We start from the raw sequence: 17,372 nt of genomic DNA on the forward strand, positions 1-17,372 counted from the left end.
TCTTTGATGGCGGTATGTTTTGGGTTATCATCATGCTGAAACACCATTTTCAGTGTTCTGGCTGAAGGAAGAAGGTTCTCATCCAAGAGTCAGCTTGTACCTTTAGAGAAACAGCCCCATAGAATAATGTTTCCACCTCCATGCTTGACTGTAGGGATGGCGTTCTTAGGGTCAAAGTCAGCATTTTTCTTCCTCTCCACCAAGTACTAAGTCAATTTTTGCATGAGGATCAAATACTTTTTACTCACTGAACTGCAACCTAAATTTATAGCAACTGTTTTTATGGGTTTTTATGGATTTTTGGTTAATATTCTGTCTCCATCATTTAAAATACACCTATGATAAGAACTATAAACTCTTTAATGCTTTGTAAGTGGGCAAACTTACAGTGGGTGAAATTATTTGATCCCTGCAGGTTTTGTATGTGTATAAATCTAAATGCCTGCTGGTAATTTTTGCTCATAATACAGACTGCTGGGAAAAACAAAGATTAAAAATCAAAAATCACATGCATCCACTCCAACAGAAGATGATTTTAGGCTAGAGATATGTTAAGTTTTGACACCTAAAGGGATGCCATTTTCTTATTACTACACCTGTATTAAAAAAAGGCAAAGCCCCCAACTTAGCAATGAAGGGGACATGGGTAACCGGCAATTTCTTCAGATCTTACAGTATCTAACAAAGGTGAGTACACCCCTCACATTTTTGTAAATATATTATATCTTTTCATGTGACACTAAAGAAATGACACTTTGCTACAATGTTAAGTAATGCGTGTACAGCTTGTGTAACAGTGTAAATAAGCCGTCCCCCTGAAAATAACTCAACACAGCCATTAAAGGTCCAAACCGGTGGCAACAAGAGTGAGTATACCCCTAGCTGAAATGTCCAAATTGGGCCCAATTAGCCATTTTCCCTCCCCGGTGCCATGTGACTCGTTCCTTTTTCTCATGTGTGAATGGGGAGCAGGTGTGTTAAATTTGGTGTCATTGCTCCCACTCTCATACTGGTCACTGGAAGTTCAACATGGCACCTCACGGCAAAGAACTGAGGATCTATGAAAGTAAAAAAAAAAAAAAAATATATATTATATAATCTCTCTCTACATAAAGATGGCCTAGGCTATAAGATTGCAAACACCCTGAAACTGAGCTGCGGCACGGTGGCCAAGACCATACAGCAGTTTAACAGAACAGGTTCCACTCAGAACATCCCTAAGTGAAAATGTCCAAATTAGGCCCAAAGTGTCAATATTTTGTGCGGCCAACATTTACCATTTTCCAGTCTTAACCCTCTTGGGCATGGAGTTCACCAGGTTGCCACTGGAGTCCTCTTCCACTTCATGACGACATCACGGTGCTTGCACTGATCCATCTTGCGTTTGAGGATGCCCCACAGATGCTCAATAGGGTTTAGGTCTGGAGACATGCTTGGCCAGTCCATCACCTTTACCCTCAGCTTCTTTAGCAAAGCAGTGGTCATCTTGGAGGTATGTTTGGGGTGGTTATGTTGGAATACCGCCCTGCGGCCCAGTGTCCGAAGGTAGGGAAACAAGCTCTGCTTCAGTATGTCACAGTACATGTTGGCATTCATGGTTCCCTCAATGAACTGTAGCTCCCCAGTGCCGGCAGCACTCATGCAGACCCAGACCATGACACTCCCACCACCATGTTTGACTGCAAGCAAGACACTTGTCTTTGTACTCCTAACCTGGTTGCCGCCACACACGTTTGACACCATCTGAACCAAATCAATTTATCTTGGTCTCATCCATGTCCTTAGTCTGCTTGTGTTCAGCAAACGGTTTGCGGGCTTTGTGCATCATCTTTAGAAGAGGCTTTCTTCTGGGACAACAGCTATGCAGACCAATTTTATACAGTGTGCGGCGTATGGTCTGAGCACTGACAGGCTGACTCCCCAACCCCTTCAACCTCTGCAGCAATGCTGGCAGCACTCATACGTCTGTTTCCCAAAGACCACCTCTGGACAGGATTCTGAGCAAGTGCACTCAACTTCTTTGGTCCACCATGGCGAGGCCTGTTCTGAGTGGAACCTGTCCTATTAAACCCCTGTATGGTCTTGGCCATCGTGCTGCAGCTCAGTTTCAGGGTCTTGGCAATCTTATAGCCTAGGCCATTTTTATGTAGAGCAAAAATTATTTTTTCCAGATCCTCAGAGTTCTTTGGTCACTGGAAGTTCAACAGGGCACCTTATGGCAGTCAGAGTGAGAGCGAGAACACCAAATTTAACACCAGCTTCCCATTAACACCAGGGACCTTGCAATACTAATGAGTCACATGACACCGGGGAGGGAAAATGGCTAATTGGGCCCAATTTGGACATGCACACCTAGGGGTGTACTCTTTTTGCCAGCGGTTTAGACATCAATGGCTGTGTGTTGCGTTATTCTGAGGGGACAGCAAATTTGCACTGTTATACAAACTTTACACTCACTAACTCACATTGTAGCAAAGTGTCATTTCCTCAGTGTGGTCATATGAAAAGATATAATAAAATATTTACAAAAATGTGAGGGGTGCACTCAGTTTTGATTTGAGGGTATTTACATCCAAATCTGGTGAAGGGTGTAGGAAGTACAACAGTTTGTATATGTGCCTCCCACTTCTTAAAGGGACAGATTAACAATCATAAATCAAACTTTCACTTTTTAATACTTGGTTGCAAATCCTTTTCAGTCAATTACAGCCTGAAGTCTGGAACGCATAGATATCACCAGTCGCTGTGTTTCATCCCTGGTGATGCTCTGCCAGGCCTCTACTGCAACTGTCTTCAGTTCCTGCTTGTTCTTGGGCCATGTTCCCTTCAGTTTTGTCTTCAGAAAGTGAAATGCATGCTCAATCAGATTCAGGTCAGGTGATTGATTTGGCCACTTGCATAACATTCCACTTCTTTCCCTTAAACTCTTTGGTTGCTTTCGCAGTGTTTCGGGTCATTGTCCATCTGCACTGTGAAGCGCTGTCCAATGAGTTCTGAAGCATTTGGCTGAATATGAGCAGATAATATTGCCCGAAACACTTCAGAATTCATCCTGCTGCTTTTGTCAGCAGTCACATCAATAAATACAAGAGAACCAGTTCCATTGGCAGCCATACATGCCCACGCAATGACACTACCACCACCATGCTTCACTGATGAGGTGGTATGCTTTGGATCATGAGCAGTTCCTTTCCTGCTCCATACTCTTCTCTTCCCATCACTCTGGTACAAGTTGTTCTTGGTCTCATCTGTCCATAGGATGTTGTTCCAGAACTGTGAATCCTTTTTTAGATGTTTGGCAAACTCTAATCTAGCCTTCCGGTTTTTGAGGCTCACCAATGGTTTACATCTTGTGGTGAACCCTCTGTATTCACTCGTGAAGTCTTCCCTTGATTGTTGACTTGACGCACATATACCTACCTTGTGAAGAGTGTTCTTGATCTGGCCAACTGTTGAAGGGCGTTTTCTTCACCAGGGAAAGAATTCGGTCATCCACCACAGTTTTCTGTGGTTTTCTGGGTCTTTTGATGTTGCTGAGCTCAATGTGTGTTTTTTTTAAGGATGTTCCAAACAGTTGATTTGGCCACTATTTTTGCCATCTCTTGATGGGTTTTTTTTTTCCCAGCCTAATGATGGCTTGCTTCACTGATAGGGATAGCTCTTTGGATCTCATATTGAGAGTTGACAGCCACAGATTACAAATGCAAATAGCACACTTGGACCTTTTATCTGCTTGTAAATGGGATAATGAGGGAATAACACACCTGGCCATGGAACAGCTGAGCAGCCAATTGTCCCATTACTTTTGGTCCCTTAAAAAGTGGGAGGCACATATACAAACTGATTTAGATGTAAATACCCTCAAATTAAAGCTGAAAGTCTGCAGTTAAAGCACATCTTGTTTGTTTAATTTCAAATCCATTTTGCTGGTGTATAGAGCCAAAAAGATTAGAATTGTGTCGATGTCCCAATATTTATGGTCCTGACTATATATATATATATCTATATATACACACACACACACACACACACACACACACACACACGTGTCAAGTATTGGGACGCTTGCCTTCACATGAACTTTGATGGCATACCAGTTTTAGCCTGTAGAGTTCAATATGGAGTTGGTCCACCCTTTGCAGCTTTAACAGCTTCAACTCTTCTAGGAAGGCTGTCCACAAGGTTTAGGAGTGTGTATATGGGAATGTTTGATCACTCTTCCAGAAGCACATTTGTGCAGTCAGACGATGTTGGACAAGAAGGCCTGGCTCACAGTCTCCACTCTAATTCATCCCAAAGGTTTTCTATTGGGTTGAGGTCAGGACTCTGAAGGCCAATCAAGTTCCTCTACGCCAAACTCGCTCATTCATGTCTTTATGGATCTTGCTTTGTGCACTGGTGTGCAGTCATGTTGGAAAAGGAAGGGGCCACCCCCAAACTGTCCTTACAAAGTTGGGAGCATGAATTCGGCCAAAATGTCTTGGTATGGTGATGCCTAAGTATTCCCTTCAATGGAACTAAGGGATCAAGCATAACCCCTGAAAAAAGACTCCACCATAATCCCCCCTCCACCAAATTATTTGGACCGGTGCACAAAGAAAATCGATAAAGACATAGATGAGCGAGTTTGGGGTGGAGGGACCCGAGTGGCCTGCACAGAGTCCTGACCTCAACCTGATAGAACATCTTAGGGACTTTTTAATCAGAGTATAGCATCAAAGCAATTAAACTCCAGGTATATTGATCTGGTCAGTTAAGTAGCAGAGGGGGTTGATACTCCGTTATAGCTGAAATTAATGACAGTTGCACTAGATGGGCAACAATGAGAACCCCAAAAACAGGAACACTACTGGTAGCATGAAAATACCTGGACCCTCTAGAGGTTGCACAGGCAATCCAACTCCTCCAGAAGGCACATCAATACGTTCCATTTCTGGAAGGTTTGCTGTCTCTCCCAGCAGTCTCAAAAGCATGGAGAATTTTCCATGAGACAGGCAGTTACTCAAGGAGAGCTGGACAGGGCTGTAGAAGGTCCTTAACCCATAAGCAGGACCGATACCTGCTCCTTTAGGTAAGGAGGAATAGGATGAGCACTGCCAGAGCCCTACAAATTTACCTCCAGTAGGCCACTGGTGTGAAGGCCTCTGACCTAACAATCAGACTTCATGAGGGTGGCCTGAGGGCCCGATGTCGTTTAGTGGGCCCTGTTGAGCTCGATTGGCATTTGTCATTGAACACCAGAATTAGCAGGTCCGCAATAGCACCCTATGCTTTTTACAGATAAGAGCAAGTTCACCCTGTGCACATGTTGATAGGCATGAAAGGGTCTTGAGAAGCCATCGAGAACATTATGCTGCCTATAACATTGTTCAGCATGACCGGTTTGGTGGTGGGTCAGTGATGGCTTGGGGAGTCCTATCCATGGAGAGAGGCACAAACCGTCTACAGGCTAGACAATGGCACCCTGACTGGCATTAGGTATTGGAATGAAGTCCTTGGACCCACTGTCAGACCCTACGCTGGTGCAGTGGATCCTGGCTTCCTCCTGGTGCACAACAATGCCTGGTCTCATGTGGCGAGAGTATGCAGCCCAATGAAAGCCTTAGGAGAAAAGCTACATTTTAGGCAACAAAATCCAAACAATAATCCAACTAGAGTCCAAATATTAAACAGGTTTCCAGCAGACAGTTCTAAAAGGGCTTTACTTAAATTCTGAATAGTCTGAAAAGTCAGAATACTGTAGCAAAAGTGATACAAAAATTTAACAAAGATGAAACTGCAACCATCTCACAGGGACGTCAACGGAAGTGGACAGGATCATCTGATGAAAAGGGTTGAAGAAAATCACCATGCAAGTTCACTGCAGTTAGCAAAAGTGGAAAGCCAAACTGGGGTGATTGTTTCCCGTGACAATACAGCGTACACTGCAGAGGAATGGCATGCATAGGTGTCATCCACGAAGGAAGCCTCTCCTAAAGCCCATGGTACAAAAAAGCCTGCCTAGAATTTGTGAGGGGCCCATGCTGAGAAAGAAGAGGACTACTGAGACTCTGCACTCTCGAGTGCGGAGACAAAGGTAAAGGTTTTTGGAACTGACGGCTTTTAAAAACTGTATGGTGTCACAAAGCTGGGGAGTACAAAGAAAAATACATGGTGCCTACAGTGAAACATGGTGGTGGCAGTGTCCTTCAAGGGGGCTGCATGAGTGCTGCTGTCAGGGAGCTTCATTTCATTGACGGTATCATGAATTTACAGATCTACTGCTCTATATTAGAAAAGATGCTACCATCACTCCGTACCCTTGGTTGTCGTGCACTTTTCCCAGCATGACAATGATCCAAAACACACATCCTTAAGGGCCATGCACACTAAGATTTTCTGAAGACTTTTTCCTTCAGATTTACCTTTTCTATGTAGTGTAAGGGCCTGCCAGATTGCATACAAATGGAAAGTGTTTAGGTTTGACCTCATATTATATGGTTTTGGTAAGTCTAAAGGAAAAAGTCTTCAGAAAATCTTATAGTGTGTATGGCCCATAAGGCCACTGCTGTATTTCTGAAGAACAGGGTGAAAGTGATTCAGTGGCCAAGTAGGTCTTCTGATCTGAACCCAATCGAATAGAGAATTCTGAATAGACATGTTGAGTATCACTCTCCATCCAGCATCTAGGCTCTAAAAGAGGTGGTTCTTGAAGAATGGAAAAAGCTAGATGTTGCAATATGTCACAAACTTGTTCATTCCATGCCTAGAAGACTTGGTGCTGGCCTTCTAAATCATGGAGGTCATACAAAATACTAGATGTAGCAGCTTTTGTTGTGGGTGTATTCATTTTTGCATCCACTAATAAGAGGAAATTGAATATTTTGTAATCCCAGTTTTATTATTAACCCTTACGTTCATGTAATAAGCTAAACAAATGCTCTATAAAACTCAGTTTTAAAAGGAACATTTCAAAAAGGAGTGTACACTTTAAATGCGGAGCACTGTACATACAAACACACACACACACACACACACACACACACAGTGAATGGCCTTCTACTGTGAGCACTATGATCGCTCACAGAGATCACAATAGTAAGCAAGCGGTCATGCATTAAAGCCATTCATGACCCTTGTGTTTACATGTTATGCGATTGCTGTGATTAGTCACAGCGAACACAATACTTGGGCTATTCACAGCGGCCGGCTACCTAGCAGAGTGATCCAGTTTCCACTGGACACCGTGATCTCAGGATCATGCCGCTGCGCGCTCCAGGGGAGCCTGCACAAGCCGGAGGATGTCCCTGCCGTATCACTACAACATAGAGGGCGGGTAGTGGTTAAGGCAACAGACTGCAGCATAAAAAAAAAAAAAAGAAAAACACAACACACTTGCCTCTTGCAAAGTATTTATATCCACGCCGTCTCCCTGTATCACACGAAGATAAGGAGGCAACACCTTGTAACCTCTGGAGTTTTCTTGCGCAGGGAATTTCCTTCCTAAAATCTCCAGAACCTGCAATTACAAAATATTATAACATAAAGCATATTTTGTGTTATTTATTTGGCTTCCAGAAAATTTACAGTACAACTTTTTACCTTTAAAACGGTGTCCAGAGGATCTCCGGAATCTGGCCGAACTATTAAAGGAGCATCTGGGCTTCTTGATACAATCAAACTTCTTAAATCTTCTCCCCAGATTTTCTCACAAGCATTGTAAATGTCATAACTGTCACTAACTATTGAAACCGGTACTGAAGAAAACTGTGTCACAATATGCCTAAACGCGTCCGTCTCATGGTCTTTACCCCAGGCTGTGATTGTACTGAATATAGGAACAGAAGACCAAAAAGGTAAATCAGGGTTATTGTATTTACAGAAGATAAAACAAGTAAAAAAAAAAAAAAAAATTGGAAAATGTCCCACCCCCCCTACAACCACTGAAACCTAACAGACTATATTTTATAAAAACAGACAGAGCTGGCCATAGACAAGTTGAAAACCAAACGAAACTTGTCGATCGTCAGTTTTTCGCATCATTAGTGTGCCAGCTGTGACATGCTATTTTTTTGCCACAATGGCTGAAAAAACATGGATTTTTTTAAAAATAAAAAAAACTAAACAAATGGAGCCATTTGTTTTTCGATCGACAGAATGTTTGGGTTTTCAACTAGTCTATAGCCAACTTAACCCCTGAAGGTAATCTGCGCAAAGACAAAATGTAGCCTGTCACTGCTAACCACTATTTCTAAAAATGCTAGACCCCTGGCTCATTCTGAAGCATCATGAGTCACTGACCAGAAGTATGCAGACAGTTCTGATTTTGTTATATGCTTGCTCTGGCTCAAAGTATAGAAGTAGACACAGCAAAGCAACTAATATTTTCAAGAGAGATCAGAGCTGGCAGCCTCCCTTTCTCCCAATAACCTTATCCTGCAGCTTTCCTCATCTGTGAGGGGAAAAGTATCATTCAATGGCACTGGAACATAGCTCATATGAGCAACAGCAAAAGGAACATCAAATACTATTCATAGTAAAGTGTGTAAACTAGTTACTGATAACAGACCTCACACAAAACCCATATGTTTCCATACAAAAATCACTGACAGCACTTTATCATCATTTAAATATTTGTCTTTTAAGTTTGGTTTGTACACCATCTTTTTTTGAGACGCTCATTACAAGCCGATTACTGCAGTTAACTGAAACAGGAACAAAGCAACTAATGTCCACACATTTCCTTCTCTATTCCTTTAATTGTTCAGGAAACCATCTCCATTTTGAAAACGTATACAGCTTATTCATCTCCGAAATCATTTCAGATAAACATCTAAAAACGATCCATCCAAGAGAGCCATAGAACATTTTATAACTCAAGACTTTCATTAATCACAATTTAAAGCAGTAATAAACCCAACATATTGCAGCTTACCAATTCTTAGATGTGATGGCTGCATTAGTCTATTTAGGCTTTTAGCCACCAAGTCTGCTATTCAACAGAAACACTCTTGCAGATTTAGCAGTTATAGAGGAGGAGACCAACTAAAGAAGTGCTTAAAATGATCAGCTTTTATGTACAACCTGTGTCCCAAAAGGTTAAAACAGTTCACTAACTGATTATAATAAGTATTAGGGCTCAGTTCACACTGCTGCAACTTGGGATCAGACTTGTGAGACCCCAAGTCACATGACGTGTGAAATCCCATGTTGGCCAATGAGAGCGGTCTTAATTAGCACTCTGAAGTCACTACAACTTTAGAAAAGGTTCCTGTACTACTTTTAGGCAACTTCTATCCAACTTGTGCCCATAGACTTTAATGGAAGTTACCTCCAAGTCGGATCCTCTAGCGATACGATTTGTATTCGACATAACAGGAGGATTACCCAGGCATTCACAAAAGTCGCATAAAGTCTCAAAGTAGTAGTGGCCAGCAAATCGCTTGGAAGTAGCCTGTAAATTGTATGACTTGTCGCAGTAGTGTGAACCGAGCCTTGGCGGGAGTTTACCTTTAATTTGTTACTGTATTTAAATCTGCTAGTCCATCTTACAATCCCCTCCCCCCCCCCCCAGACTAACATGCTGCTGTCCAAATCTGCCCTTTGCTATCCTTCATCCAGTGGTATCTGCATAATACTGGTGTGTTACTGTCCAGATCATTAGAAAAACCAAAAAAAAAAAAAAAAATGAAAAAACGAATCCAGCCATCACATCTGATTGGTAAGCTGCAGTATATTATATTTTTGGTTTGGGGTTTGATACAGCTTTACTTTAAGGCTATACCAATCAAAATTGCGGAATTTTTTTGTCACTAGTTCAAAAATTAATAATATAATAATAATCTCACAGGCATATAGCAGAAACAATTTTTAAAATTTTAATTTTCAATATTATTGAACCGGATGCCAAAAACATCCAATATTAGGGTAATCTGCACACAATTCATTTTTGACACACCAGATGGCCAATGATCGAAGCAGTATAAAAACACAAAACCACAAATGTAATAGATTGCAGCTTACCAATCATTAGATGTGGTGGCTGCATCAGTTCTCTTTTCTTTGGCTTTTTCCCCTCTGTTTTCACCTGGTGATCTGGCCAGTAACACACCTCCTGTATTTGTGAGAAAACTCTGAAGGAATGCGCACAGGAAGCACAGCAGACAGCAGCACTGTCAAGTCGGGCGGGACAGGGAGTTTGAATGTTTTAGCAGATTTAAATAAACTAATTGAACCCAAACTCCAGCTCACTTTACAAGCAAGAAATCAAAAAAAAGGTTGGCACTCACATAGTTGTGCACATCAACACATTTGTTTAACATAGTGACAAAATCCATTAAATGCATGCAAATCATCTTTCAATCAATCAAATGACATGCCTTTACATAATGTGCCAATTAATCATAAAATATATATTTTAGAAAGCATTTTAGATCACAAAGCTGTATTTCTTCTGCTGTAATCACTCCAAATGGTTAAATGATGGAGATGCAGGAAATGCCTCCACAGGAGACAAAGTAAAACATTTCCAGTGTAGTATGTTTATTATAAGTGTTAAAAAGAGGCAAGTAAGTATTTGCACTCACATGGACAAGTGCCTTATTGGCATAATACGGTGAAACGTATGCGAGAGTGGGGATGTCACTTCCGGACCCTGTGTGACATCCCATCTGGGCTGACAGTTAGAACGAGGCTTGAGCCGCACGCCAGTGTCGGCAACTACGAGTATCCGCACAAGCTGTACACACCTGTGCCGGTCTAAGGCACTTCTACATGTGAGTGCAAATACTTACCTTGCTTCTTTTTAACATATAAACATACTACACGATTGAAATTTGTAACTTGTCTCCTGTGGAGTAATTTCCCGCATCTTCATCCCTTAACCATTTGGAGGAATTTAGCGGAGTGATCACAGCAGAGGAAATATAGCTTTGAGATCTAAAGCGCTTCCTGACACTTATTGAATGCGGCTAAAGCCTGCATACCAGCATTGTGGAGACAAACACAGCCGCCTACTGTGCGGCTATGGGTTGCCAAAATTGGGGAAATTCATAGGATGGAAATGTTAACAGCCGCACGTACATGCAGGGAAGAACGTTGTAGGTTTAGATGGCAGGCATGGTCACAATATACGTGCTCAGAGGAATATTTACGACTGATAAGCTAAATACGGAAATAGGAAGTCCAGGAGACCGGGGACAGAGGAAGGTGGACTGGAGAGAGGGAAGGGGACTAGAGAGTAGAGGAAGGGGCTTTTCCCCGTCTCCTCTATTCCCCCCCCCTTTTTTTTTTTTTTTTCTTTTTTTTTTTTTTTTTTTTTTTTTTTTTTTTTTTTCATGTCCTTTTCCCCCTGATCCCGCCCCCCTTACGGAGTGTCAGTGGAGGGATCCTTAGAAGCCTGACGTGCGCGTCAGGAGGGACAGTATAGATGGAATACATGAGGATGATATAGAATGATGATTGTAGAGTGGTAAATTGGCTGAGCTTCCCACCCTCTAGGGCGAGGGGGAGGCGGGGGGTTTTTCTTTTTTTTTCTTCTTCTCTTTCATCTGCCCCCCCCTCCCCGTTCTTCTCTCTCTTTTTTTTTTTTTTTTTTTTTCCTTGGGGTGTGTATTGTGTTTTTTTTGGCATGAAGTGGGGGGGGGATGTTAAGTAATTTATATGTGTGTTTTTGAATTTGGATGGGGAGGGTAGGGGGGAGTATCATGATGTGGCACATAATAATTATGTCACTTAAGATGGTGCAGGGGGGGGATTACCCCCCCTTTTTTTTTCCTTTTCTCCTTTTTTTTTTTTTTTTTTTTTTTTTTTTCTCTCACAGAGCACAATAATTTAATAACTCCAGTATATATATATATGCAGGAGGAATACAATGGAAGGAATTGTAACACGATTGGGGTTTTTTTTTTTTTTTTTTTTTTTTTTTTTTTTTCCTCACGATGCAAGTTAATTTCCTCAAGATGCGAGGATCATAGAAGTAGTAAATTTTTCATTAATTCACCTTTTTTTTTGGGGTTTTTTTTTTTTTTTTTTTTTTTTTTTTTTTTTTTTTTTCTTTCTTTTTCTTCTTTTCACGATGCAAGGTAACTTCCTCAAGATGTGAGGATCATAGAAGTAGTAATTTTTTTCATTAACTCACTTTTTTTTTTTTGGGGGTTTTTTTTTTTTTTTTTTTTTTTTTAGGGGGGGGTGAGGGTGGGAGGGGGAGGCCAGGAGAGTACTGCTATATGCTTTTGAGAGTATTGTTTGTAGGTTTTGATGTATGTTTGGTGGATTTTATGTAATTAATATGTAATGTATTGAAAAAAACAATAAATGTAAAAATTAAAAAAAAAAAAAAAAAAAAAAAAAAAAAAAGCGCTTCCTGATCCTCTTGTAAAAAGGGGGGGGGGGGGGTCGGACACCTCTGGTGAGTTCACATCCATTATCTGAACACTGGTGGTGAAGACAGAAGAATATTTTCCATTAAAGAGCATTATTGGTGTTGGGAACAGTCACATTGGACACATACATACTATGATTAACAGGCACATTATGTAGAGCCATACCAAAGATCAGGATTATATGCATTTAATGGATTTTGTTGCTATGGTAAACGAATGTGTTGATGTGTACAATTAGTTATGTGAGCACCAACCTTGGTTTGATTTCTTGTTTAGAGAGGAATCATTATTCACTATTTAAAGGGGCAGCCACACTTTTTTTTTTAGAATCTTAGGGCACCATACACTGGTATTTTATTTATTACACTTTATAAGCAGTTACAACCAACAGTTTCATTCCCCATTTTTGGGATAAGTTTTGCTTGAATAAATAAAAGCTGATCATTTTAAACGCCTGCCAGTAAGGGATTGGTCTCATCTTGCTGATACATTCTGCTGGAGAGTGCTATAAAAAAAACAACAAACTTGCTGGCTGGATTACTAGATGAAAATAGAAAGCATAAAGAAAATAAATAAAAACTAATACAGCCATCGCGTCTAAGAACTGGCAAGCCGCAATGTAATAAAAGGTTTATTTTTATTTTTTACACTTTAACATTTAATGTTCTGTTGACTGACACCAAAAAACTTTTGTATGCTAAGCTATTTGAAAATGCTCAGGGCAAAAATATGCACTAGGACAGTTACCATTTTTCATTTTAGCTGTGCACATCCCAAGAATGTGCCACTAAACACGTATTTAAAAAAAAAAAAAAAGAATTGTGTATTTTATTCAGTAAACGAGTAGAATGTACTCTTTTCCTTCATTTCGTCTTTGAAATGCAAGCTTTATTCTGGTATTCTCAGACTAAGTTTGTTCTACATGCTCCAGTCTTGTGTATGTGAAGGTAGCAACCATTTACTGCTTGCACCCCAGATGGACGACACATCTATGTACAAGAAGAATTTAGCGCAGGTGTATAACATCTAAAAAGATAAAGGAAAAGGAATTGGCAGCACTCCAGGTTGAGTCAAAATCCAGATTTATTGACTGGACATCCAAATATGACAATCGTGACAAGGTAGACGCGTTTCACACACTGACTGCTTAATCATTACCTTAATGATTAAGCACACAGTCAGTGTGTGAAACGAGTCTACCTTGTCACGATTGTCATATTTGGATGTCCAGTCAATAAATCTGGACTTTGACTAACCTGGAGTGCTGCCAATTCCTTTATCAAGTTTTCACGGAGGCGAGCCGGGGCATGCACCGGTGTGAGTCATCAGGCAATCACACCACCTTGAGCAGTGAGTTCTTGTCTTTTCAATAACATCTAAAAAGGTTCCTCCCTTTCCTCATAACCATCTTATTTGTTTCAGCTCCCAGGCTCTTGATTGAGCTAGCCTATACTGATAGCATCTTTCTCCCACTGCCTCTGAGCTGTTGGGAGTAGTAGGGTGGGAGGAACCCGAATTTGTCATTTTTATTTTGACACATGTGCAGTGGCTTGATTTAGCCCAGAGAGCCATGAGAATTATCGTACGCAGAGCAGGTAATCTGAAACAATGAGCACTACTCGTTTTACACTAGTAGCGGTGAGGGTCATTAAGTGGAGGATCGGGAATGCTCACAGAAAAATTGAAGCATGAAAACAATCGGAAAAGACTTAAAAAAGAAAAGGGGGGGGGGGGTGCGTGTGTGGAAGTACAGCTGTGGTATACTGGACATTTTAGAAGCATTGATCGAAGAAAAAAAGCGAAGTGTGACATAAAACATATCTAACATTTATTTACCTGTGTTCAGCAGCTGGCACAGAAAAGCCCGGAACTGGGTCTTTTGTTCCATAGTATCGCTTTATTAAACAAATACCAGCTACAGTATCTGTTCCTTTAAAGTTCACCAAGTGAGCTGATGCTCCAATCCCAGCAGTCTGAAGAAGGGGGGGGAGAAAGTGTTCATATTATGTTCTTATTAATAGTTCGTGCTTTAGGGTGCCATTTATAAAAGCCTAAAAAGGTATATATAAAGGCCTCATGCACACTGCTGCTGTTTAACTCACGTTTTGTGAGTTTGGACATTTTTTTAAACAGCCCTTGAACTCCCCTCTGTTATCCTATATGTCCATGCACACGGACGTTTTCAGCAGTTTATCAGCAGGGGAGTTTATAGGCTTTGTGTCTGAACCTTCCAAAAATCACATTCAAGAGCAGTTCTTTTGACCACAAAAAAACACATGCGCATCAACTCTAGGCAAGTTTAGCACATCAGCATTTATTTCAATGGCCAGAAAAAAAATTTAAATTTTACCCAATAAAAAAACTCCCAAAGCTCTGCTAAACTAAAAAAAAAAAAAAAAAACCTTAGGTGAGTTTAACCTGCTGATTTCTTCCTGTCAGGATAAACAACGTTTACAAGAAACCAGTGTGCATGAAGCCTAAAACAATTCATATTCAGAACTTTAGCAGTTTGAGCTTAAAAAAAAAAGTAGGACTGGGAAAAAATGTTTTATACTCACCTAGGCGGCTGCATCTGTCCCCCACAGGCTCTGCACTGAGAACTGAGCAATCAAACACGGCCGATTGCTCAGTTCTCCCTTGGGTTTTGAGTAGAGAGGTGACCATCAGTCAACAGCTCTGTCCTGCCCCTTTAGCACTCACTGGAGCACTGGGTAGTGGAGGGGGCAGGAACGGCTGGCTCAGGCATCTAGGTTGATCCCCACCCAGTCGGGATAGATTGATGGACCTTACAAATATCCACCTCTTCACTAATATACTGTATAATCATAGCTGGGGGGAAAATAATAATAAAAAAAAAAAAAAACGGAAATTCGTGACAAAAACAAAGGGTGGCAGTCTATCCTTGTGAAAGTAATTTAATACCTGGTGGGCAGCCATAATACATACAAAAAAAACTGAAAACCTATTATACTTACACATTTCCTCCATATAAACTAGTCAGATTCTACTTGTAAAATGTGCAATTACGCAATGCGAGTATTGAGGGAGGCATTTATCTGCCGAGAGGCTGCTGTTATCAAATGGAACACAGGGGAATCGGGTTAGGTCTACTGCTATGAAAACATTTACAGTAGATCTTAAGATTTCTAGTTTAGCAGATCATTTAAACCACTTCCCACTCAAGGACGTACCCGTACATCCTGGGTTTCAGTGGTTATACTGGGATAATGCCTACACCTACAGGCATCCCGGTACCATTATTTTCAGCCAGTGATTCTGTAGAAGGCAGAAGTGATCCCGAGTGGCTAATTAGCCACTTGACCACTTCTGCGGGTGGCAGAAGGGGGTCCCACCCCCCCTCCTGCTGCCTCCTTCGGGGCTCTCTGGTCTTATTGCGGAGGCCAGGAGCGATGCTGCCTGGGACAGAGAGGAACTCGCGTAGTTGCCCTCTCTCTGTAATCCTGGAAATCAGGAGCAATGAGTATTCGTCAGTTCAGGTTCCGCCCCTTTGTTTACCTGGTCACCAGCGGCCAGAGAAGCACCCGAATGGACTGATCTCTAATAGACCCCAAATCTCTCCATAAAGAAGACCAGTCATGGCCCATGCTATCACAAGGGATGTAAAAAATGTGAAAAAAAAATTTCAATACACCATTATATTCTCTAGGGTCTCTGCTTAAAAAAATATATAATGTTTAGGGGGTTCCAAGTAATTTTCTAGCAAAAAACAAAAGATTTTTACATGTAGGAGCGAAGTGTCGAAATAGGCTTGGGAAGAAAGTGGTTAAATTCTACAAGTACCATTTTTACATGCTATGTTAAAAAGTCTGGTTATGAGAGAAGCACGAGAAATGCCATTAAGGATCTCTTCTGCTTTTAAAAAATTTAATTTCTGGCTTTTATACCAACCCTGAAATACAATAAGGTGGAGAGGATGTGCTCTAATTACTGTGCATTCATGCACTTGGACCTAAAATGTAACTTTTTTTTTTTTTTTTTTAATTTAATAAACAAGTTTCACCTTTATTTCATAAACTTACAGAACAGAGCTCAATACCAACAGGGCTAGCAAAGAGTCCTAATCAGAGGCTCTCACCTGTCTGTAGCTGTAAAAGAGGTAGGTATTCTAATCTGAGCCTACTCAAACGTGTCTAAGCACGATTCAAATGAACCCATATAGTTAGCCTCTATATAGGAGTTTTTTTTTTCAAGAGTGAACAAAACATAAGAGCAATAAACGTCAGAAATGCCACAAGGCTGACGAGAAAACATGTCGGGCTCACGTTGGAAGATTTGGAGAATGTTTTGAGCACAACCCAAACATTGTGTCTTTAAAAATTGGATTTTTGTACTTAATTTCTCTGAGTTCGACAGACAGCGCTCCGTGAATCATAACTACTGGGTTATATTGCCTCTTCCAGGAGTAGGACTAGGTAGAACAGAAAAAACACCTGGCTATGCCCATGGGAAATGGGCCGTCCTCAGTTGGTATATACCCCCCCCCCCCCCCGCTCTAGGTAATAAGTTTTTTTTTTTTGCAAGCAGTATTAGAAGTATCAGAACTCCATAGAGGGGTGGGTGCTGTGTCTGTTGAACTCAGAGAAATAGATTTAACGGTAAATACAAAAATCCCATTTTCTCTTTCGTTTGACGGACACAGCGTTTCATAAATCATAACTACTGGGACATCCAAGAGCAGTGCCAAAAAGGAAAACGAGGGGTGGGAAAAATAAACCAAGGCTAAACATAAGAGCTCTTAACCAGGACACAAGAGCCCCATGTAAAAAATTTAAAGCTTAAAAGAAAAAAACACCCCTCAAGAGGGAACAGCCCCTCAAACAGCAGCCTGCAAAACTTTGCGACCAAAAGAAGCATCCGCAGATGCCAAAGTATCTACCATTTAGAATTTCGGGAAGGTATGCACCAACGACCAAGTGGCTGCCTTGCAGACTTGCGATATTGATGCCTGATGACGGAAAGGCCCAAGAAGCACTCAGCACCCGAGTAGAA

General features: G+C 41.1%; 1 protein-coding gene across 1 annotated transcript in view; it reads right to left on the minus strand.

The window, feature by feature from the left end:
* NAMPT (nicotinamide phosphoribosyltransferase) overlaps positions 1-17,372 on the minus strand; it is a 139,387-nt gene that overhangs the window by 27,227 nt on the left and 94,788 nt on the right. Inside the window, exons 6-8 of the mRNA XM_082255986.1 lie at positions 14,199-14,335; positions 7,582-7,807; positions 7,379-7,498 (exon numbers count right to left, since the gene is read on the minus strand). Coding sequence (XP_082112112.1) covers positions 7,379-7,498; positions 7,582-7,807; positions 14,199-14,335 — 483 coding nt within the window. The remainder of the gene's footprint in view (positions 1-7,378; positions 7,499-7,581; positions 7,808-14,198; positions 14,336-17,372) is intronic.

The sequence above is a fragment of the Pelophylax lessonae genome, assembly GCF_965119305.1.
Source record: "Pelophylax lessonae genome assembly, chromosome: 4".
In the NCBI taxonomy this organism is placed as follows: domain Eukaryota; kingdom Metazoa; phylum Chordata; class Amphibia; order Anura; family Ranidae; genus Pelophylax; species Pelophylax lessonae.